The 24,712-nt window shown below is 37.3% G+C and overlaps 1 protein-coding gene across 2 annotated transcripts in view; it reads left to right on the top strand.

The window, feature by feature from the left end:
• Nucleotides 1–930: 930 nt before the first annotated feature.
• dph1 (diphthamide biosynthesis 1) overlaps nucleotides 931–24,712 on the top strand; it is a 90,237-nt gene continuing 66,455 nt past the window's right edge. For both annotated transcript variants that reach the window (XM_058414067.1, XM_058414068.1), the window contains exons 1-2: nucleotides 931–1,025; nucleotides 3,536–3,685. In XM_058414067.1, coding sequence (XP_058270050.1) covers nucleotides 938–1,025; nucleotides 3,536–3,685 — 238 coding nt within the window. In that variant the 5' untranslated portion in view covers nucleotides 931–937. The remainder of the gene's footprint in view (nucleotides 1,026–3,535; nucleotides 3,686–24,712) is intronic.

Below are 24,712 nucleotides of genomic sequence, written 5' to 3' on the forward strand. Positions count from 1 at the left end.
TTATTTTATTTTATTTTATTTTATTTCACAATGGCAAATCACAACCCATTTTTATAAAAGTTATTATTTTTATTATTGAGTTCTGTAGTTGTTAACAGATTTGACTGGTCCCTTAAACTAGATTTATTCCAAATCTCAGTAACTCAGAAACAAGTAGGCCTGTAAATAATGTTACATTGAATGTAATGTGTTAGTGAAATAAATGTTTAGTGCCTATGTGAAGAACCTTTGGCTTCTCCAGATTCATGTGGATTGACTAAATAAATTGCTCCTTGGTGTGAGTTTTTGAAATCTATTTTTTGTTTTAATTTTGTGTGTGTGTGTGTGTGTGTGTGTGTGTGTGTGGTGCCTGGTGATGCACTGGTATTAACTCAAGGTGTATTCACACTTTGTGTCCAGTGTTCTTTGAAAGGCTTTGGATCCTGATCAGGATAGAGCAGTGAGTGAATAAATGAATGAATGATTCTTTGCACAAATGTAAATAATGTCTATGAAGTCTGTGCTGAGGAAGTCTGTATAATTAATTTTACAGTTCATGGCTAGAAAGTGTAAGACCCCCTATTATTGCTCTATAGGGTAGATAGATGTGGTTTTGAACACGTCCTCAGTCCCTCATCTAGGTGAAAGCAGAATATATTGATAATGATTGAAAAATTATACTCCATTTAAGCCATTTAAGATTGGCTTACCTTACTAATTGGTATATCGATTAGGATCTAATCGGATCAGGATCTAATCTAATCGATATAGGATCTAATATCGATTAGGATCTAATATTTTATATATATAAAATAACATAAAAGATATAATTAAATATAAAAATATCTCAGTGTTCTAACGAAGTATATATTAAAAAGCGCACTAAGAAACCCACGCCAGTGAATCACTTTGATTGCTGATGATATCGATGATCGTTGAGTCGCTCGGAGCTCGACTGATGATGCCTTTATTCATCGCACGTAGAGCATGCGCAAACATGGCGGCGCCCAGTGGAGATGTTGAAATCGCCACTAAAAAGCCGACAGGTAGATAAACACGGATTTTATCCCGATTATTCTTACTGTCAGGATGTAGTAGTCTAGTCTGTCATTGCCCTCGCTATAAATTTAAGGCGTCTGTGAAGCTTTAAGCACGTTGTACTAATGTAAGTGTGTGAGCTGCCTGTGATCATATGGGTGCTGTGAGAAATCTAGACGTTGAACGTCTAGAAGAGATGGACATCATGGACATGATACATTTTTAGATAAATAAATACATCGCATCGATGCCCTTGGCGCGTTGAGTTACCAGGCACGTGCGCTTCATGTTGCTGAAGAGCACCTGCAACCTTTTTTCCCTTGTTTTCTCCGATCAGTCACGTGTCCAAATAACAGTTCGGATTCAGTTACTTGCTATAATTTCCACCTAGTCTTCACCCTTGTAACCGGAACATTTATCTGATCTCATTTTGTCAGTAAATGACCATTTCGGTGCATCAGAACTGTTTAAGCATCATATAGTACACGTGTGTAGTGTCTACACCTGACAACGCGATATTAAAGGAAACCTGCAAACTGAAACACATTAAATATGTTTCTTCTGAAACAGTTTTGACGTGCATGTGGATTTGTTGCTAATTTGTTGTTTGGAGACGTATGTTCCTTATTCCTGTGAGATATTATTGACTGTCCGTCGTGTGACGTCACAACACAACGCAGCTAGAAACTGTGACGAAGAAGTTTAAGAGGGAGAGAATTTCCATCGATATGAAACGCAAGTGATTGGGTTTCACTGTTGGGTCTTATAGCTTTTCTCACTGCAGTGGAGTTCAATTTTGTATCCAAAAAAATATAAGTATTGGAAAAAATCTCTTCTAGACTTACAGATCCAGATGCAATTCAGCTATGTGATGGAGATGCATTAATTTATGGCTTTGGCTCATTAGAAAACTATGAGATGATAAGTGTGATGGTGTTGATGGGGTAAAAACATGAAAAACTATGTTGAGCAAAGTGTTCAGATGAGGAGGTGAGAGAGCTGGACAGATTAACATATTAAAGTGCCTCTGCATTGCTTTCTGTAGTTAGAGATGAAGCAAGGGTTTAAATCCCAATGAAGCCATCATCAGTGGGTAGGAAACCATGAAAGCGGACCAAAAGATTATAGTTTTTTACAGATTAAAGATTAAATATATTTAAACAAAGAAATGTAAACTTGGAATTCATGATAATATAAATCTTGGACACCAATGGGGCAGTGGTAGCTCAAGTGGTTAAGGCTCTGGGTCAATGACCGGAAGATCTGGGTTTAAGCCCCGGCAGGGCCAAGCTGCCACCGTTGGGCTCTTTGAGCAAGGCCTCAACCCCCCCGCTCCAGGGGTTCTGCATTATGGCTGACCCTGCGCTCTGACCCCAACCCCCAAGGATGGGATATGTACTATAATGTATATGTGACAAATAAAGACAACTTATCATGTTCTAATTATAATGATCAATATGTAAATAGTTCTTGGTGGATGTTTCTTCTTCTTCATCTTGTGTCAGCAATCTGCTATTTGTTATCTAATGTTTCAGGGATTCATTTGTAATTCATAATAAAGCTTCATCCTGGGTTTCTGTGGTTAGCTATAGATGAGCTCACTATATATCATGTCTAAGTAATACAGCAGAAGGTTTATTTTTGAAATTGCAAAAAGTTTTGCTTCTAGCTTTGCTTGAGGGCATGCCATATAGTAGTGTTCCCTATAAATAACTCCAAAAAGACCCCAGAATGAACATCCCTCCAATTAAGATTCTCTTGGATAGAAAGTGACTGGAAAACCTCCAGGCTAAAAACACAAGCAAAGATCATTGTCTATTCTTTATTGTTAGAGTGTCAAAATATGCAATATTTTATCCTGTGGGGTTCAGGGTGGTAAATTGCCTTAGCGGTTAGCACATTTGTCTTGCGGTTGGGAGTTGATTGGCATTTCTAAATTGTTCTTAGTGTGTAAATAGGTGTATGATTGTACCCTGGGATGGGTTGGCATCCCTGGTCCAGGCTGTCCCCTCCCTCAGTCCCAGAGCATACGGGGACTCGAGGTTCCCTGCAATCCTGTGTAGGATAATCAGAACAGAAAGTGGATGAATGGCTGGAATATTGTTTCAAATGAAAAGTATGGAATTTCTAGTTATAGTTGGATTTCAGATTTCAGACCAACATATTTTTTTTCTGAGGTGTTGTCTTGAACTCAATATTCTAGCTCAGAGGTTTGAAAACTTTTTCCAACCAGGACCCCATAGGTAATAACTATAAGAACTCAATAATACATATGATTAGGTTTAACTGTGGATACCCCTGACCCCCTGGCTATGTTTCACGGCCTGACGTTCTAGCTGAATATTCTAGGATGCAGGAAAATAAATGCAAAGCCAATCATTCATGTTACAAGGCACCTAAAGTGTTTTTAAACCATGAAACAAAGCAATAAAAATACATATTACATTTTTGTTTTTACAACTTCGTCTGAATGCATGTATGCTGAATCTGTATTGCTTTTTTTATTACTGTGCTTTAGTGAAAGGCCCGAGGAGGGTTGCGAATCAGATTCCTGATGAGATTCTCAAAGACCCTGAGCTTCAAGAGGCAGTTAGTGTTCTGCCTTCCAACTACAATTTTGAGATCCACAAAACAATATGGAGAGTGAGGCAGGCGAAAGCTAAAAGAGGTGAGTCAGATGGATAGTTATTGATATTGTAAACAGCAGGACAGTACACACAACAAGAAGGGTGTTCTGAATTGTCTGCCTGTCACTGTATGTGTGACAAATCACAATATGCATATGAAGTAAATAATGAATTTTTAAGAAGGTTGCTGTCTTTTATATAGGGCTTGGACAAAATAATGAAAACACTAGACAATGCATTTGAAACTCAGATTACTCAGGCAGACCAAGAAAACTGCCTGTGCATGTTGCCAATATTTAGAGACAATTAGAGAGATTTCTTCTAACTGTGGTATAATTGTTTTTATTCTCTCCGTCAGTATTGTATTGATGTCAGCATCTACATTATCATTATGGATTCACATACCAATTAGTGCTTTTTTTTAAGGAATATTGTGTAAATTATGCATAGATCATAAAATCATTGGAAAAATGTAGACAGTGCTGATTGCTGGCTTTTTATACAACATAGTTTACAGTCCACAAACTTAATTCAGACTTTTTCCCCCCTAGTTCGTTGTAAACTCAAAAAAATAGAGGCTTGCTGCTGACTAAGAGGACCAGAAGCACTGTTCCACCTGTTCGTTCCAATCATCGTGCCTAACGATCTGAAACTAACGTCCGTACAGCCTTAAATGCATACCTGCAAGGCCCAATTCCAGTGAATTTGCAGCCATTATTGACAGTAAAGATTTTTTTTCCACCGTTAAAGGCTACACTAATTTTAAAAAGGATGTCCAAAGTACACAGTTTAGACTTCCAATAGAAACCTTGCTGATTTTTCTACCAGGAGATTTTCAACCACTGGGTTTTTTTTTTTTTTTTATCAATGCCTATAAAGGAGGAATTTCTAAACACAAAAACATCAATCTACCTAAGGAAGGAGTACACAGGCTTGAAACATCTCAGCAAAACTAATGACATTGTGATCAAGCCAGCAGATAAAGATGGGACAGATTTTGTGTGGAGAAAAGACCTCTGCATCAAGGAAGCAGAGACCCAACTTTCTGATGCTATAATGAGATCTATAAGGGCCACTATAATGAAACCTTCCTTTGCAAATTTCTTCTCTGAATTGCTGAGAATGCGTTTATTCAGCAATTTACTGGACAAGCACAGACACCAATTCTTAGATACACTGATGCCATCTTTGGCATTCCTATCTACACAGTGCTTTCCTAGTTTGTATTTTCTCCAGCTTTAGCAAAACGGTAGAGGTCTGACATGTGTAATTAGCCTTTTTGAGATATTGTACAACAGAGTGCAAAGATAAGTTCCATCTCCTTCACCTTTTTCTTCAAGGGATTAGTTTTTTCTTGAATAATGGCCAATATTTGCCTATATACCAAGTATCTAATTTGGATTAAGGTCTAACAGTATGAGTGAATGAGCTGAGCTATGACTAACCTCATCATTTTTCACATACTTTTCTTCCTCTCCTGCTGATTCTTCCCATGTTGCACAGAACTCAGCAACTAGGCCACAACAAGTCCTGCTTGTGGCCCCATGATTGCTGGCAAGACCTTGGTTTTCACAATGCTAGCAGCTTCTTCCCTGAGGAAATTTGCTCAGAGATTTGGCACCCTCAGCCATCTGTAACTATGGGTCTGGCCCCTCGGACTGAATCACTAAGGTCTTGCAGTCCTGAAACATTCTTGAGCCTCTGCTAGAACATGCAACCATAGCCCCTGAGCTTTGTAGACCCCTTGTATATCCCTAGGTGGATGCATTGCCTCATTCCAAGTGGATGCATTACTCTGATGCATTGCCCTATTCCAAAGGTATTGCCTTGTCTTTAGGGACTGCTAGAGAGCGGCATGTCCTCATCTATGCTGTCGGATCATGGATGGCATTTCTCTAGGCCCTCATAGCCTCATAGCCCTATTATGGCTTTTATTATGGTGTTCCCGGTCTGCAGTGGTCAGTATCTATCAAAATTGGTCCAAGGAAGGAACAGTGGTGAACCGGCGACAGGGTCATGGGCGGCTAAGGCTCATTGATACACTTGGGGAGCGAAGGCTGGCCCGTGTGGTCGATCCAACAGACGAGCTACTGTTGCTCAAATTGCTGAAGAAGTTAATGCTGATCGTTCTGATAGAAAGGTGTAAGAATGCACAGTGCATCACAGTTTGTTATGTATGGGGCTGCATAGCTGCAGACCAGTCAGGGTGCCCATGCTGACCCCTGTGCACAATAACACAGTGCCAATAATGGGCACGTGAGCATCGGAACCGGACCACGGTACAACAGAAAAAGTGGGCCTGGTCTGATGAATCCCATTTTCTTTTACATCATGTGGAGGTCGTGTGTGTCGCTTACCTGTGGAACACATGGCACCAGGATGCACTATGGGAAGAAGGCAAGCTGGTAGAGGTAGTGTCATGCTTTGGGCAATGTTCTGCTTGGAAACCTTGGGTCCTGCCATCTATGTGGATGTTACTTTGACATCTACCTACACCTACCTTTGACATGTACCACCTACCATATATATATATACATATATATATATATATATATATATATATATATATATATATATATATATATATATATATATATATATATATATATATATATATATATATATATATATATATATATATATATATATATATATATATATATATATATATATACATATATATATAGATATGTATATATATATATATAAATATATATATATATATATATATACATATATATATGGAGACAGGGAGAAAAATATGGTCTCTTTATATATTAAGTTGCTATTTGCTATTTGAAAAATACCTATTATGTGTTTTGTATAACAGGCATTGGCAGAACCTTTTATGAACTTTCCCAAGAAAACTGCTGAAAGCGAGCAATTTGAGTTGCTACTTCAGGATAAAAATAGTTGCTGGCTGCATAATTCTCTGCACCATTCTTGTGTGCACCTTTCTTACCATTCTTTCAGCTTGAATAAACTGCTATCGTGTTCTGTTCACCAAGACACTGAGAAGGAAAACATTCACGTCGCTCGTTTGCATTGGGGGAGGCGAGAGCATATTTCCTTTCTAATTCTGGCACTTCATTATCCAAGTCACTGACTGCACAATTACAATACAAAACCTCTAGAATCCTTGTGGAAATCTGTTTGCAGCGTTTCTGCTTTGCATCCCTTCCTGGTACACACTCCAGAACCCAGAACACGTGTCCCAGAACCCAGCATGGTTTCTTGTCACTTTTAGACAGGTGAGATTATGAGTCACATGTGTTAGCTATTAAGTAGTCGCACACATTCAAAAAGAGAAGAATGGTGAGAAGGTTGAGGTGAAAGAAGGACTTCGGTAAATCCATTGAGAAAGTGAAGGTGAAATTTTGAGAGCACATTGCTGAATGAATCAGAGAAAATAGGTGTTTGATGCACTAAGCGTGTTAGCGGGTGGCTTGTTTTATGTGCCAGGTCCTTTCTGGGAACTCTCTGGGGAAATGTATTTTGGTGTTTTGTTGTGTGCTCTGTTCATAAAAAAGAATCCTCTCTCCCCGGGTACAAAGGACAAAAACGGGCTTCTCTTCTTCCCCAAAGCACTTTTCTTTTTCACTCTGAAGCCTATTTACTCTTTTAAAATCATTACTATATGAGATGATCCCAGTAAAAACCTGCCCAAAGTATTTAACAGACTGTGTAATAATGTGTTTTCCACGTGAGATGAAAAATGAAAATCCTGTAACGATAGACCTACGAATAAATAAAATTACAGTTTTGCAAATTTTTATGTCATCAGTAAACATATGGGGATGCATAAACAGAAACTTCAAATTGAGCTTGGGATGATGAAGAAAAATCTTTCTGTTTGTTATCATTTGTCTGTACTTGAAGCTGTGTGACTTTTGCGCAGTTGTATACTGTCTTTCTATTGGTGGCTTTTCAAGATGCTTTGTAGTAAGTTACCTACCGTCTACCTTTTTAAACCTTTCTGTTGAGGTTTAATCTGTCATTTTCAGATGTCCATAGATATTCAGATGATCCTTTCCAGCCACTCAAAAATATTACCAGTGTGAAGCGTATGTAAACTGTATGGCTGCTTACAAAGAACTGACCCAAGCAAAGCATTCCATGTCAAGGGTCCTCACAGGTAGTTGTGCCACCAAGCTTGGGCTAAAAATAGAACAGACCACCCACGCCACCAATCTCTCTACAAAAAACGTGCAAAATATTACATAGCTTTTGATTGCATGCCAAAGGCAATGTTGGTATCGTGGGTTGACTCTTTCAAAACAGCTTTTGCTGACTGGAAAAAAGCCCCCGTAAAATTCATAAACTCTCTTCAGTTGGCTTCGCTTGGCTTTCCACTGACGCAAACAAGTTTTGAACGGCTCCCGGACATATGCGCAACTTAGCCTGTGTTCAGTTTGGGTGAAATGTGTCATATGCTGATGCGAATTTCTTAATTCTTAAGGCGAAAATTTGTAAGGGAGGGCATTCGCATGCCGAGGTTCCACTGTAACAGACATAACGCTTGCAGTCAGAGCCGATTGCAATAAAAGACTGAATACACATTGTCTAATGACTGATACTTAAACATTCATATTGTTGTTTTTTTTAATCAAACAATGAGGCAATATCCATCTTGATTGAGACATATCAAAAGAAATGGACACTTCTCTCAACAGAGCACTAAGCATAATTTATATCCATCCACTGCAATTAAATCATGACAACACTCAAAAGTTGCTTAATGCATTCTAGCAATAAATGGCAATTAGGGCTAATCTGTACCAATGCTTGTGATAATTGTGATTAACAGTTTAATTAAAGCTCTAATATTATTTTAATCGGCTGACGGTAAAAATAAGTCGGTATTACTTATCGTGATAAAAGAACGCATTGAAAGACTTGGGCAAATGAAGTGATAGAATAATACATGTGTGGTGCTCTGGGAAAACCTGCTAAATGTCCCTGTGGCTGAATTCAGGGAAAAAGGCAGAAAATCAGGATTTGGCAAAATAGTTTCTTTTTCCCTTCATGTGAAATGCTTAAAAACCTTGAAGATATTGTATTAAATTGACAGGGGTGTTTTAAAATCGTCTAAAACTTTGCTAGCTAAGCATGTTTTCTCCACAGAGTGACTGTCAGGTTTTAATCATGTTGGTTGGATTGCTACATGCCTTAGAGAAATGAACATAAGCGTAATCAGTTTAGTTTGTAATTAGATACCGACTGTCAAATCGATGCTCCTGCACCACAATGCAGTTTTCTTCATTTTCCCTTTTGGGCTAATTAGATTTTACAATCGTATAACTTTATTGTGGTTAAGATACTGGCAATAAAGAAACATATTTTAGTCCAGGAAAGACTGTAATTGTCAGAATTATGTAGTAGAGTGACAAAATTTTTATCCCAAGGGTTTTCCCAGGCCTCCAAACATAAGACGAGCCACGAAACGGGCCTTCTCCATTCAGAATCCATGTTATAGATTTTTTTTTTTTGCATTAGAGTCATCTCAAAAGTGAGAGCTGCTTACTCAATTGCAGATCTGTTATTTGAATATGTTTTTCCTCCACATCCGAATTCTGTAACAGATTGTGTTGATTTGTAAAATGTGCTCATTAACAATTACATAGCAATTATCTAGAATCATGTAAAGACCTTCACACATTATTATCAGACAGTGCAGCAAGACTCTAACAAATCAGTGATGCTACAGTTTGTTTTTCTTTTCGTTGCTGAGTGAGCATAGTATCTGTGCTGAGTTTTGGTTATTCCTCCAGCTCAGGTACTGTGGGTGTTGAATCAGGACGTGTGGGCAAAGCTGAAAAATAGTAACTAGTGCAGACGGTTATTAGTCGCATACAACTGTCACTCAATACACGTCAGCTTTAGAGAAGGAAAAAAACTAGAAACTAGCATGCTAGAATCACACAGTGTAATACAGCAGTATCGTAATGAATATCTGACACAGTATCCTCATTTTTTTTTGGGAGGCAATATTCTTTCATTCTCTTTACTAAATTCGAGTAATTTTTAATTACTTACATTCCTACTTGCATCCCCTTTGAGTGTGTTTGCTCAATACATATCCAAGTGTCTCTTTTCACCAAGAATAAAGTATTGGCACACTTGGCTTTGGGTCACTTGACTGCATTACACCAAACTCACTGTGTTTCATGCTCAGTATTGGGTCCTTTGAGGCAGACACTTGAAAATGCCACAGACATGGATATACAAATATAAAAATGTTGTGAGGGATTTTAATATATTTTGTTATTTCCCTGTTTGGGGTCGCCACAGCGGATCATTTTAGCCCACGTTTTGATTTGGCACAGGTTTGACACCGGACGGCCTTCCTGACGCAACCCTCCCATTTAATCTAGGCTTGGGACAGGCAATGAGATTTAACTCTTTAGTGGCTGAGTTAGTGCCCTGCCCGGGAATTGAACCTGGGCCGCGGCAATCTTTAAATTTCATGTGATGGAAACCAAGCACATGCACTAAAATAAGGTACAGAGAATGGATTTGTATTAGTAACTGCACTGTGCCGTGCTACACTGGCCCTCACCAAGTTCTTTATCTCTACATATACATGAACTTCCCAGATCTGGGGGAAAACTGGACACAAAAAATGTGACAAAAAATGACTGAGAATAGAACTAGTGAAAGTGTTATTTGTGGAGGAAAAAAAGGGGTTAAATGAATTCTAAAGAATAAAAAGTCCAAATTGTTGAAGGCATGAAAACAATTCTATTTAGTAAAACCCCTTAGCTGCAATCTGTAAAAGTGCTAAAGCACTGATGGCTTCAAAAGGAGAATTAAGAAAAAATCAATTTGGGAAGTACACATGTTCTGGGAATTGTGCTAATGGATTTTACATCCTTGGGAATTCCTGTTTTTTTGTTTTTGACTAGTAATATTGATATTGTCACTGTTTGTCTTTTTAAGTAATCCAGCAAAACAAGACGTATTATATCTACAACATTCAAGGGTCATCTTATTCATAGAATCCGGGAGTGAGAATGCTGAAGATTGCTTTAGTGATATTGATTTTATCATCAAAAGCAACACCAAGAAGACACAATACAGTGCTTGTCTGCTTGTGAGTGAAGCGGTACAGGACAGTGAGGTTAATGCAAGAACTGTATTCGATGTAAAAATATAATATACGGTATTATACTAATAATATATTAACAGTGTCACACTGCACATTAAGGTTGTAGTTTACAGTCAGGATCTTGTGTATAAGGGATAATTTAATAAGCTCCTTTTTGTAAGACAGCGAATATGGTCGTGTATATAACCTTCATTTCACCGGTGGCTTAGCAAGCTGCTAATTAAAGCAGATCTCACCAGAAAGGCTAATCGGATTAATTTGTCTTTGTGCTGGAATAATCAGCCAAATAATTAAATAAATAATTGGAGTATGTAATTTTTTTTTTCCTGTTGCACTTTATTAGTATTTCAGCATTAACGTATCAGCAAATTTGAAGTACAGTATGTAAGTGCTGGCCAGACCAAATCATGCTGAACCCTTTGACCATTCAATTTTAAAGTTTATAACACACCTTTGGTAAAGCTTGTGTTCCCTGCTGAGTGGAATTCTGCCTATTTACAGAACTGATGGTCGGGTCTGTCTGTCCACACACACACACACAGACACACACACACACTGTCGCGCTGTGAATCCTGCCAATAGAGTGTCCTAGAGCTGAGCTAGGAGTCCATTTGACAGTGGGATGACAGTAACAATTTGTTCTTTTGTCCGTGTGCAACGTTTCCAGTTACAGCAGCGGTAAAGCACACTTGTGTTTTCACATCCATACTCTTACTCCTGACTTCTCTTCTTGTCAGCTTTGTCTGCTAGCACCTGGCATTTCCTGCCTTTATGGTATTTCTGAGTTCATCACTTACAATTGAGCAGAGCGCTGGCCTTCTCATCACCTCTGAGTTGTTGGATGGATGGATGGATGGATGGATGGATGGATGAATGGTTAGAAGGATTTGTCAGCTCATGCTGAGCTGTGTAACCTTTTACTGTTAATAAACTTGCCCTTTCCCAGGTAATGACCTGCCTCAGGGTTTCCAGACTGAAGGAAGGCTGTCCTTTACCCTTTTATCAGCGAGGCGCAGACGAAACTGCTCTCCTTCCTTCCCTCCTCAAACATGCCTCTTTTTCCATCTTTCATCCATTTATTGTTTGTCTTTCCATATTGGAAGATTATCAGTCACCAATTTTTTAATCTTTTTTGTTGGTTTTGCTTCAGCTCAGGCTTGTTTAATGACAGTTCATTTCAGATTCCTGACTGAAATGTCCCTTCTGACCTTTAGAATTATTCAGGCTATTTAATAGTTAATTAATGATAAATAAAAAAATAAAATAATTCCTTTTGTGTATATAATGCTCTTTCATACTGCACGTATGTACGCAAAGCAGAAAAAAAGTAGGAGGAAAAATAAAGATGGGAGAAAAAGAATGTATTAAATTTTCTCTTAAAATGAAAAGAAAGTGATTGTGGGACATGCCGTTCCAAAAGGTTGAGAGCTATGGTGCTAAAAGATCTGCCAGAATGTCAGTCTGGTCTTGGGCACCACCAGTAGCCCAGGATTGGGCCAGTTGTTGAGTCTAAACAGGAGCCTAATGGAGCTTATAAAGATAAGGAGGAACAAGGCTATGTAGTGCTTTGTAAGCAAGAAGTAGGAATTTGTATTTAATTATTTGTCGAACCTATAGCCAGTGTAACTGCTGGAGTACTGGTGTAATGTTTGCTAAACATTTGATACGAGTAAGGAATTTAAATGAAGTATTTTCCCTGGCCTTTATAGAACGATACTGATTAGGCTTACAGTTTTGTATTTGTGCACAGACACTGCGTTATTTGTGTCTGCCTATTAAATGAGACTGCAGGCGTTTTGTGAATAAACCTCTGCACCATTCGGTTAGCTTGTTTCTGTTGTATTTAATTTCTGAATGTCTTGAAGTAGGGTTGTGCATCACAATGCCGTTTTACATCCCTCTATCGCCTGCTCCTGAAGGAATTCTGACCAGTCCTGATCTCTCCCACATACACGCTTGACAAGTCTCACCTTTTGCTGGACATTTGATGAAGGCTTTATTTAAAGCCCTTTCAACCATTTATAATAATCACCTTCTCACTGGTAATTATATCTCCTGTGCTAAGTCTAGCACTGACTTTCTTTATTCAGGTATTTTCTGTGGCCGATTCACGCTGGACAGCACAGCTATCTGGTGTAAATGAGATCAGTGATCAGTGCTACTAAAATGCCATTCAGGATTAACCATCAGCTAGAAATTTTACCATTGTATGTACAGGAATGAGAATTACCAGCATATCTGAGCTGCATTGCAACTGAAATAATCATGATTATTTTATTTTGAAAATCTAGGTGAGATGCATAATATGCCTGTTTCCATGAGCACAGTGTCAATAGATATATTGTAATTTTTATATCATATGGTTAAATCTGATTTAGGAGTAGATGGGAGAGTTTACTTGTGTGTGTGTGTGTGTGTGTGTGTTTGTTTACACTTTCTATAACCATGAACAACTCTTTTTGTCTCTTTTCGATGTGCACACATGAAATATGTGCACACATAAAATATATATATATTTTTTTGGTATATATATATATACACATATATGTATATATGTATTTATATATATATATATATATATATATATTTATATATATGTATATATATGTGTGTGTATATATATATATATATATATATATATATATATATATATTATACAGTACTAGATTATACAGTACATATATATATATATATATATATATATATATATATATATATATATATATATATATATATATATCAAAAATATAAAATTTTATTTCTACTGCATTACTGATTTAAAAGCATAACAGCACACATTTCCAGTACTTTCACTTTCTATCACAGTCAGTTCCTGAGTTATTTACGCTGTAATGGAGATGTCGCTGGCAATCAGTATGTAATCTGTCATGACCACACAGTCAGGCAGAAAAGGCAGTTTTTGTTATAATTAAATAATTAAGAGGCATCGTAATTAAATAATTCTGAGGTATGTACCGTACGTTTCTCGACTCTACCACTGGAGAAATGTTTATTTCATTACCAACATTCAGCATCACAATATGTCCTGTTTAAATATTTGAAAGTGTGTTGCCAGAGGCTTTTTAAAGAATCCTGTTCAATCCTAGTAAAGACTTTGTGGATATTTCCTATCCCCTTAGCCTCGCCATCCAAGCACTGTAATATTGTGAGGATTAGTGCTGGGCAGTAAACTGCAGCTCTTCCCACAGGTATGATATAAACCCAGGGACAGGACCAAGTGTGCTGGATTTGCAGTTGGGTGGAAGATTGGAGGTGTTTGTGGTGGATATCATGGTGTGAGAATTTGATGGTGCAAATAAAGTGTGAGATGTTTCTCCCATGTAATATTTTTCTAATGCAATGCAGAGAGAAACAAAGAAAACAATTCTTTCTTTGTTTTTTTTTGACAGCAAATGTGTTTTTCTTTAAAAGAGGATCAGTAGATGGTGGCAAGTTATCAGGAAAAAAAAGTGAAGTGACAGTTTCATTTCTATTAACATAGACGCTGTTGCCTAACAGATCTCTTCCAGCCAGTGGGAGCTCGGATTTAACTAGCAGCGTTGGGTTTATTTATTTATTTAGAACAATGCACGGTGATCATTGAGATGCTGAAGCAGTCCACTGTTTTTGTTGCCTGAATTGTTTGGCAATTTGGATATCTATCTACTTGGATGACACTGTGATTGTTTGTTGGTTATCTGAAATGCTTGCACACTGTAAGTGTACGCTTTCTTTGTGTTTTTGATTGACTGTTTGATTGTGGGTTTTTTTTTTTTTAGTATAGTTTAGGTATTATATTCTCCTGCCATTGTTTTCTAACTGGAACCGAGCAAGCAGCACATCCCACATTTACATGGCCTGCTTGTATGAGGCTGACCTTGACCTCGAGGCTTCTAAAATAGAATATTACTACAGATTCCCTACAGTTGATCATTTATGCAGTTTTTTTTTGTAATCTGGTAAATTTCATCATCTCTAGAATACTTCTGTTCTCTCCACTACGTATTTCCCCTTTTAACCATGAATTTTCTTACTAAAATGTAAAAAAAAAAAAAAAACCGAGACAGAAGAATTGATATATTTGTGAAATTCTTTCACTGAGAAAAAAAAAAACAATCTAGATGCTGTTCTTGCTACAGTATAATCTACAAAAATGCACTTGATATATTTACCACAACTGTTTCTTTGCCTTGACTGACAAACTCGCAACTTCTGGTCTGTAGAGATCACATCTCATCATTTTCCCAAGCTTTGGTAGCTGATTTTTCCTATCATGTTAGAAATATATGAAGCAAGCCAAGCCAGTATACATAGTAACACTTCTTGGGAATCATCCCTTCTCCTTGCAGGTTCATTTTTTTCCCTTAGGGACAGACACACACACACAGGGCACAATTGAAAAACAGGGCAGGGATTCAGACAGGGAGGAGTTCGTGTCAGTTTGATAAATGGCTGCCAAATTGCACAAACTGACGCACAATGGTGCACAAACTGCAGCACGATGTTGGACAAACAGAAGCACAGTGTTTGCCATGTCTGATAGATTAAGCTTTTATTATTACTTTTTGGTCATCACATCAAGTACAGGTAATCAGCATACAAAGGTTAAAAGAAGGGGAAAAGCAGCACTAAGATTTATCAAGGTTAATTAATTACCTAACCATTTAGAAGTTAAATGTAGTGTGCTAAAAAGTCTACAGTACCAATTTATAAAATAAGTGATGAGTAACAAACCAAAATATAATGATCATAGTGCATTAAAAGCTAAAGCTATATGGAAAAAGGAGTTAAGACAAAAAGAAATCTGCTCTAATAATCTCACTCTTGTGCATTAGTTTTGTCTGCCTGAAGGTTGTCATTGGAACACATTCATACAGTGACCATGGACCTACATACAATTGATGCGGTATTGCTTCAGCAGTCCTTGCTCACATGTTTTGGCCTTGAAAAAAAAAAAAGCATCCAGGTTGCTGGTGCTGACACTTTGTCACAGGTCCTTGGATTTAGTCTTAATCTGTGCACACCATTGGCTATTTTGGGGAGTCCCTACAGACATGCTGTCTTGCACTTCCAATCGGATCCAATCGGCTTTGCCCTGCTTTTACCCCGGCTGAAAGATGAGTGTTCCTGAGACCTTGAAAAGGTGAAGCCCTCGCTCCGGGTGTCTAGCGAGATGTTTCATCTCCCAGCATATTTGGGTGGGTGTTTTGCTAGGTGAGTGGTTGCATTGATGGCTTTTCTTCTTTGTCTTTGGCTGATATGCACAGGATTTGGGAAATTGTATTAAGAAAATGGAAAGTAATGTGGCATGAGGGTGGAGGCATGGTTCATTAGGCCAGATTTATTTTAAAAAAAAAAAAAAAAGGCCCAAAAAGCAGAATCTACTTCATAGAATATTGGATTTCACGGATGAAAGAGAGAGACTCAGGGTAATCATGTACTCTGTTATAAATTTTGTGATTCTTTTTTAATCAATATTTTACATATCAGCTATGTTCAACTATATTCATTTTCCGTAGTAACACATGCAAGGAACAAGGCAGGGATTTAAAAAGAAATAAAATGATCAGTAGCAGTAGTATGGCCTAAACAATTTGGTATATTCTTTAGAAGAAGGAATGCATTGGGCAAGCTGAGCAACACCAAAATGCCTGGAAGACCATGGGAGAAAATGTAAGCGGATGATTGTAGAATTATTTCCTTGTTGAAGAAAAACCCCTTCTGACTATCTATCCAAGTTAAGAAAACTATTGAGGTACCAAGGTTTATCATTGTCAAAGTTTAAAATCGAGAGAAGCTTTTGTGAGTGTAAATATAGACAGTTTACATCAAAATGCAAACCGTTTGTATGTAGAAAATGCCTGTCCAGTTCTAGAACAAGATCCTTTGGACAGATGAAACCAAGATGAACTTGTTGCAGAATGATAGGAAGAGATGAATATGAAGAAGGAAAGGAAGAGTTCATGATTCAAAGAGTACCAAGCGCATCATCTAACAAACATGGTGGAGGCAGTGTTATGGCTTGAGTATGTATGGCTGCCAGTGGAACTGGGTCACTGGTGTTTATTGATGTGAAATAGCAGGATGAATTCTGGAGGATACAGTGATATACTTTCTGCTCAGATTCAATAAAATGCTGCAAAACTAATAGGACAGTGCTTCATTTTGAAATAATAAATGACCTAAAACCTACCACGATAAATGACCTAAAACCCAAGAGCTTCTTAAAGCTATGAAATGGAATGATCTTACATGAGTCTTTCACCTGACCTCAACCCAAGTGAGCATGTGGTTCACTTACTGAAGACAAAATTGTGAAAGTCCCACAAACAAGCAGCAACTGAAGACAGCTACAGTACAAACCTGAAAAAGCATCTCAAGGGGTTAAACTCACAAAAACTACAGTATTTGATGATGTGTATGGATTCCATGTATTAAAAATAAATAAAGTTTATAATTATATTCATTTTGTTTGATTACTTTTAAGCCTTTGAAAATGGAGGGGCTGTGGGGGGGGAGAATTTATTATTTTTCAAATTCACTTTTTATAATTAAAATTTAATCATTTCAAATTCATTGTGATCGTGTACAAGACGAAACCCCAAAAATTGTGTCACTGTCCAAATACTTACGGACCCAAGTGTAAATGCCAGACTTCTAATACGGTCTGCTGTTAGCATCTTTTTCTGTGAACATTCTGATGACAAGAAAGTTCACAGCATGACTAACTGCGACTTACAGCAAATGCCAAGGTTGTTTATTATAGCTCTTTAGTACTCTCTTTACTGATAGACTTCTGAGTGTCGCTGTGGTTTGAAACATTTTGGTCAAGCTTGTAAGCGAGAATAAAAACGTATTATTAGCAATTTAGCAGAATTGTAACTGGAGCCTGTTATTTGATCACTGAAACAAAAGGTCTTCATTGAAATGGTGAGCATATATACTTCCTGTATATAATGAGAAGTGAAGTTAGCAATGTTAGAAATATCTTATGACTCTTATGACACTATCTTTTTTTTTCTCCCACACTGGATTTTTTTATTTTTTATTTTTTTAAGTTCTCGCGTGCCAGTGTTTTCGCCATAGGCGTTACAGGGTTAGTGGAAATTTGAGCTTAAGCCGTGTAAGCCCATCCCCTGAGCCGCCTATGCTGAACCAATTAATGCATCCCCTGTGATACATCTCCTAGTATTTTAAGATGAAGTAAACAATTTTTTAGGTGTATGTTTGCCCCAGTATTGGGCTGTTCTAGTTTTTATATTACTAAATCAAACCCAACATCCTCTAAGTGTAACTTATTTCCAATATCTGTTTCAAACATGCTAACCACCATGTATAAAATAATTTGAGGTTATTTTGGATAATTTTGATTCAAGAATGGGCAAACAGGAAACACTGAAGGTCTGAGGCATCAAGCTACCATGAGTTAAATAAAAACAGAACAGAAACAGATATTTGAAACTAGTTTAAATTACATTTCGCTGCTATGGTAAGATGCACTCATGTAATGTTCTCACATTGTTGGAAAGAAGTAAAACTACCATAATAGATGTACTACCCCAACTCTAAAAACCCAATTTAACCTCTGCTTTTGTTGATCATACTGAACACTTTTGACAGCTTGATTAAAAACAATGGGGAAAAAAAACCCGCTCTGATATCATTTTGCATGTTCACAGATCTCAGGAGGAATCCTGGCTTTTTTAATGTGTTTCTGTCTCTGTGACAGGTCTATCACCCACCCTTTTTCCCCCCTCTTTTGTATCTTGTCTCCATTATCATCTCTCTCATCTCTCTGCTCTTCCTCATGCTGTTTCACTTGCCTGTCCTCATTCTCATCCTGGTGAAACCGGGAACAGGAACACTCGTCTGATCTCAGTGAAACGAAAGATATTCTGGTTGTTTCACTAATAACTGGAGCAGTAATTAGTTTGCCAGTTAAAAGAGAACAGAACAATGCTTAATAATCAAGTAACTTCACCAGGAAATGAAGAGAAGCAAGTTAAAGCGTAAGTTAAGAAGTGGTAATAAAGGCTGAGCTAGCTCTGTAGATTCTGCCTTCATTTTTCATTTACTATTCAGCTCCTAACTGTGATATCAGCGCCTACTGCAGAGCAATGTGAAGTGACTGAGGCAAAACAATACTCAATACACAAAACAACAATGCTGCTGTGTTTACCAGGGAACTATACCAGCAAAAGTGCAACGAGTCCAAAGCTGCTCTGAAGGATGTGAAAGCAGCTCTTTAATGAATGGGACAAATCTAGCATTTAAGCCCAGTCCTGTTTAACCCTCCTATTATCCTTGGGGTCAAGTTTAACATCTCTAAATATATGTTTTTTGCTTCATATTTAATGACTTTCTATTTTACTGAGGACAACCAGATAAACATGAAATGATCATGATAAATATGTTTTCAGTGTCCTGTACACATTTTGTGGCATCGGTGTTCCTTGGGGGTCAGTTTCACCCCAGGCTGTTTTAGCAATAAAAATACAGTTAGCTGTTTTGGATAATATTGAGATCACTATAACAATAAATTTTATAATCTTCATGAACATCCCTCTGGTTTAGGGCCCTAACTTAACATAAACATACCTGTGGTAGTGTGAGAACCACTGAGAGTTCACATGACATGGACATCATTTCTCAGAGACCCAGAGGAAAAGACTTGTTACTATCCGTGATAACAGAAATTGTACTACTTTCCAAATGTTATAAATAACAAAAATCTGAATTTAAAAATAACATAAATCTATTAAAAATAAAAAAAATTCTGTCCAATTTGAGGTCAATCAGTGAGATTTTATGGTAAATTTGTAATTTTTTCTGTAGTCATGCAATAGAAATTCTGGGTGTTTAGGGGAATGGGGTGGGAAAAGGTATTCAGGTGGTCAACAAAAAGACATACATTTCATGAAAAAAAAACCTGGGTAAAAATGATATTCTGGAGGTTTAAATTGCTGGGGTGAAATTGAACAAAACATGTTTGTAAATTTGAGGATAACAGGAAAGTTAAATTTTAGCCACAATTCCTTTCCAGATAAAATAAATAACAAGCTCATTTACCTTGCATAGATTTTGTAGCTTTAATGTAGTTTGTATGAACGTATCAACAAGCTACACACTACCACTAGCAGCTAGAAGCGACCGACGCTGAGCAACTTCGAACATGGAGCAAAAATCACGCCTAGTACAAACAGCATGGGAGAAGGGGAGAAATATTCTTCTCACTGCAAATCAGAGCCAATCATGCTTGCATGCAGTTTTCTATGTGCTTAAGTTATAAGCCTCCAGGGAGTCCTGAGTCTTAGGTTTTCTTGCCTATAAATGATTCAGAAGCTACACAGCCACACAGATTCCACTACATTCAACTCCGCAGTAGAAATGTACAGTAATTAGATGTTCTTTGGAACTTTTGGGTTTATGGTACTGAGGCTGGTTATGATGTGTGATAATAAATAAACAAACACTCCTATGATGTTCAGCAGATTATAAACTTGTGCTAGTCAGAAATGAATTTTGGATATATTTAGGATGCACATACAGATTAATAAGATTTAGAATAGAACTGTTTTATGACATTTACATGGTTTGAAAATAAAAATGTTTGTGGTTATAACCTGTAGTTAAAGATTCAGCGCAGGCCAGAGATCCCAGATGCAGGTCACAAGAGCTTTGTTCCTTAATGAACAGAGGCCAGTGGTTTGACCTTGATTGTGCGTGTATGTGTGTGTGTGTGTGTGTGTGTGTGTGTGTGTGTAGATGGTAATTTGTTTGAGAAAATGGGAATATCTAATTAATTAGGGAGATAAAGTCTGGTGGCATTTTTGGTGTATTAGTCAGAACAACCTTGACACAACCTCAGCTACAGTTCCAAGAATCGGTACTTTACTTTTTCTCTCAGAGTTTTATTCACTATATTTCCCAAGGAAAAAAATCTTTATATTATCTTTATATAAACTCTGTATCTCCATCACATTTCAAGAGAAAAAGAAGTAATACTGTATATGACTTTCAAGCAATTCCTAAGAAATCTTAAAATAGATTTAACAGCAAGACCATCAGATCACAAAGTCATTAGTTTGCAAAATAAATCTATGTATTTTATTTCTCTGACATTCACAAAAATTTTTTTATTTATTTTTTTTTTTCAATAATAACCAGAGTAAAGAATTATACTGTTATCAGAGTAAGGTTCTAAGAATTTCCACAACATAGCAGAAGATGAAGCAGTAGAAGTTTTGCTGACAATCTATGATAGAAATGTTGGTCAGAGATTTGTTTTTCAGGAAGAAAATCTGTTTTTCAGGAATAGCCCCTGGACTCCTGAAAGTCTCAGCACATAAAACTGAGATGAAAATATCAGAAACCTGTGCAAAAATTAAGCTTTTTTCCCCCTTAACATTGTGCATTCATTATCAAACTCTAAAAGAATAACAGCCAAATCACATTTTATAACTTTTTCAACTTATCCAAACTTTAAATAATTTGGACATTATCCAAATGCTTTAAATACTGACAAAAAACTGAATAGCAGCCTGAATTGTTTAAATAGTGCATGGAATAAAGGACGTTCACAGTACAGTAATAAAAAGTAATAAAAAAAAACAAAATAAGTTTTCATTTTGTAGTTCTATTAATCATTTGACTTTTAACAAGAAGAGCACCGTTAAAGTCCATGCATTAAAGTCAGTTCATTATTATTAAAAAAGCGGCAAGGTTGATACACCCAGTCACTAATTACACAAGTTGGACTGTATGCGGAAGATAAGCAGCTTTATAAAACATATTCTTTCTCAAAACAGAGTAATTCTGCTTCTCTTCTGTGGAAACGTCCATCACAAGTTCTCACAATTCTAGCCTCAGACCTGTTTCTGAGACAGCTAACGACAACGCATGATGCTAGTGTCTGAAGAGCAAGATATATGATTCTGATGAATGTTTTCCAGAATTTTATTCAGATTTATTTATGTAATGCTTTCAACAGTAGAAATCGTCACAGCAGCTTGACACGTAGGTTTAGATCCTTAATGAACACAGCAGAGGTGACAGTGGTGAGGAAAACCTGCCTGAGACGAAAGGGAATAGAAACCTTGAGAGGATCCTGACTCATCAAAGGGGAACACATCCTTTTCTAGGTGACACTGGAAATAGCTATTGGTCCCGAATAAATGAATTATAAAGAGTGTTTGGTGAAGAATTTGGAAACCGGAGGACATGACATTATTGCAACACAATAACACAACAGTTTGCCCAGGAGTGCGTGATTCAGTACAGATCCCTGTTTAAAGATACTGCAGTACATTAGTGTGTAATGAGTAATGTGCTACAGCTTGCATAGTGTAATCTCAGATCAAATATAGCTTTTTATATTTGAAACCTCAGAATTACAATAAATCTGTAGGATTTCACTGAGTGATTGAACTTTCAGACGGACTGATATTGCTTTCTATTAATTTTCTTACAAATGAGAAATTTTTCATTTGTATTTTTTTTTATTTGTAAATGTTTATTATTTATTTATTTATTTATTTATTTATTTATTTTAATTTTGAGGCTCCTCTAAGGCCTACTTCAAGGATAGCTGTGAAGTATTTTTTTCTCCTTCCCAATTTAGTCACTTATCCACCCACAGCTAGCTCCCCATCATACAACAGCTGCCACAGGTGGCAACCCTGAGGCATGTGAAGCCACTCAGCCACATCTTTTAAAAACCGCTGCTCATCCCGTGTCACAGTGCAGCATAACATACTCAGAGGAGAGCACTGTCTTTGGGGCAATGGTGGCTCAAGTGGTTAAGGCTCTGGGTTGTTCAAGCCCCATCACGGCCAACCTACCACTGTTGGGCAAATGAGCCTTAACTCTCTCTGCTCCAGGGGTGCTATATCATATAGTTAGCTAACCCTAACCCTAGGGACAGCTATAGCTGTCCCTGCGCACTGACCCCAACTTCCTCAGGGATGTAATCTATGTGTGGCGATAATAAAGGATAGAAACTGCTCTTCCTCATACACAAGCTCACAGACACACATGATTGGCTAGTGTCACTGTGATTGACAGGAAAGAGAGAGTTTCCCATCCCTCCCACCCTGAGAGCACGACCATTTTTGCTTACTTGGCTGTCTGCCATGAATGTCTACAGCAGCGCCACTCGGGAGTCCTTGAATTATTTTTAAAGATCATGTCGGCGTTTCAGTCTTTTCATTTCTTTAAGCTTTTCTGCTAAACTGTTGTCATTAAATTACATGGATTTTGTCTTGACACAACCAGGAGTCAGTGTTCTAATTGAAGCATCATTTATCGATTAGCTTTGGTTGCTGTCACACTAATGGACTCGCTCTTGCCAATTCTCTTCTCTTTCATACCGTTCATAGAAGTGTGTTTGTCTAATCCGTGTTTGTTTCACACTGATTTCCTTTTTGACTGCGCTGACCGTCTTCAGCTCTTTACATCCAGATGTTGTCAACTTTCATTTTGTCCTATAAAAATTTAAGTAAAACAGATTTTTGCCTTGATATCACTGCTCTGTTTCCCAGACAACCTGTTGTTTATTGAACCAGTGTGTGTGTGTGTGTGTGTATATATATATATATATATATATATATATATATATATATATATATATATATATATATATATATATATATATATATATATACAGAGAGAGAGAGATTTTTTATTTTTATTTTTAGAGTAACAAACAATTGGAATCCTAGTTTCCCAGAACGTAGTCGGTATAACCTCAAGGGTGCATCAGTAATCTGTAGCAGTGCTGCAGTGTGATGCTGCTCTGCTTACGAGGGCTACTCAATAGATCTTTTCTTGTTTGTTATTGCCATGTTGTTCTCCGCATTATGATGCAGCAAAAGAGAATGGTATGCAGTACATGCAAATGAGAGTTTCTAGCAAGTTGTGTGCTGTGCTCTGTGGGCATGCTTACCAGTCTCGGAGCTTCCTGATGAGAGTTCTGACAGGCATTCACATCACACAGGCCAGGATGTTCTGTGGAAAGCATGCAGCCCTGTCTTTAGTCATGTTAGCTTTCATTTTGAAATGCTCAACAATGTTTTGCAGTCTATGTAGCAATCCGATCTCAATAACAGCCTACTATTATATACACGTATAAGCATGTCTAGCCTGTAATCATGTCATCTTTTCACTGTAACTCACCATTGTGTACAAGTGCCACCCACCTAAATTCTGCTTGCTCTCAGAACAAATCAGTATATATGTTGCTTTGTTGCATTCATTCTATTAATATACCTGGAATGCAGCACTCTGCAGCACAATTACCATTTTTAGTGGCTAATTTTACAGCACAAAGCTGTAAAACATCTCTTCCATTAGAATGTCTGTTCTACTCAGGCGGCTGAGTACAAAGATCAAGAAGCCCTAGTATTAAAGATAAAAGGACATCGGTATAAGGTTTGGGTTTTATTATTAACATCAGATTGTTTGCTTAATAAATGCCTCAATCTGGATTAATATGGGCTTTTATGGAACAGTACTAAAAATAAAAATGATGCTGAAACACGACAAATGAGCTGGTTTCTTTCAAGCCCAGACTGTAGACACGGTCATATATCACGTGATTATAGTAAAATTGTGCTGCTATTTGTTAACCCGTTCGTAGCACATCAGAAGCATTGATCTAGAAGGTGTAAGTGTAACACAGTCGCAGGTTTAATGAATGTGAACGAGTGGGATTATTGACTTTGTCCAACAAAATGCCTTTGGAGGAGACACTGAATGTAGATATAATGAGTGCATATTGTCCACTCAAAGTACAAATTACATAAAAGGACACATGGCAGAACGGTCAGTTTTTTTGGCTTAAATGAAAGGGTGGCAATTGTTCTGTTTCCCATGTTTGGTATTATTATATATGTAAAATGTAAAAAAAAGAAAAAAAAAGAACCACAAATATAGTTGCCTGTTTGTCTGTGTGTGTGTGTGT

The sequence above is a fragment of the Hemibagrus wyckioides genome, linkage group LG17, assembly GCF_019097595.1.
Source record: "Hemibagrus wyckioides isolate EC202008001 linkage group LG17, SWU_Hwy_1.0, whole genome shotgun sequence".
Lineage (NCBI taxonomy): Eukaryota > Metazoa > Chordata > Actinopteri > Siluriformes > Bagridae > Hemibagrus > Hemibagrus wyckioides.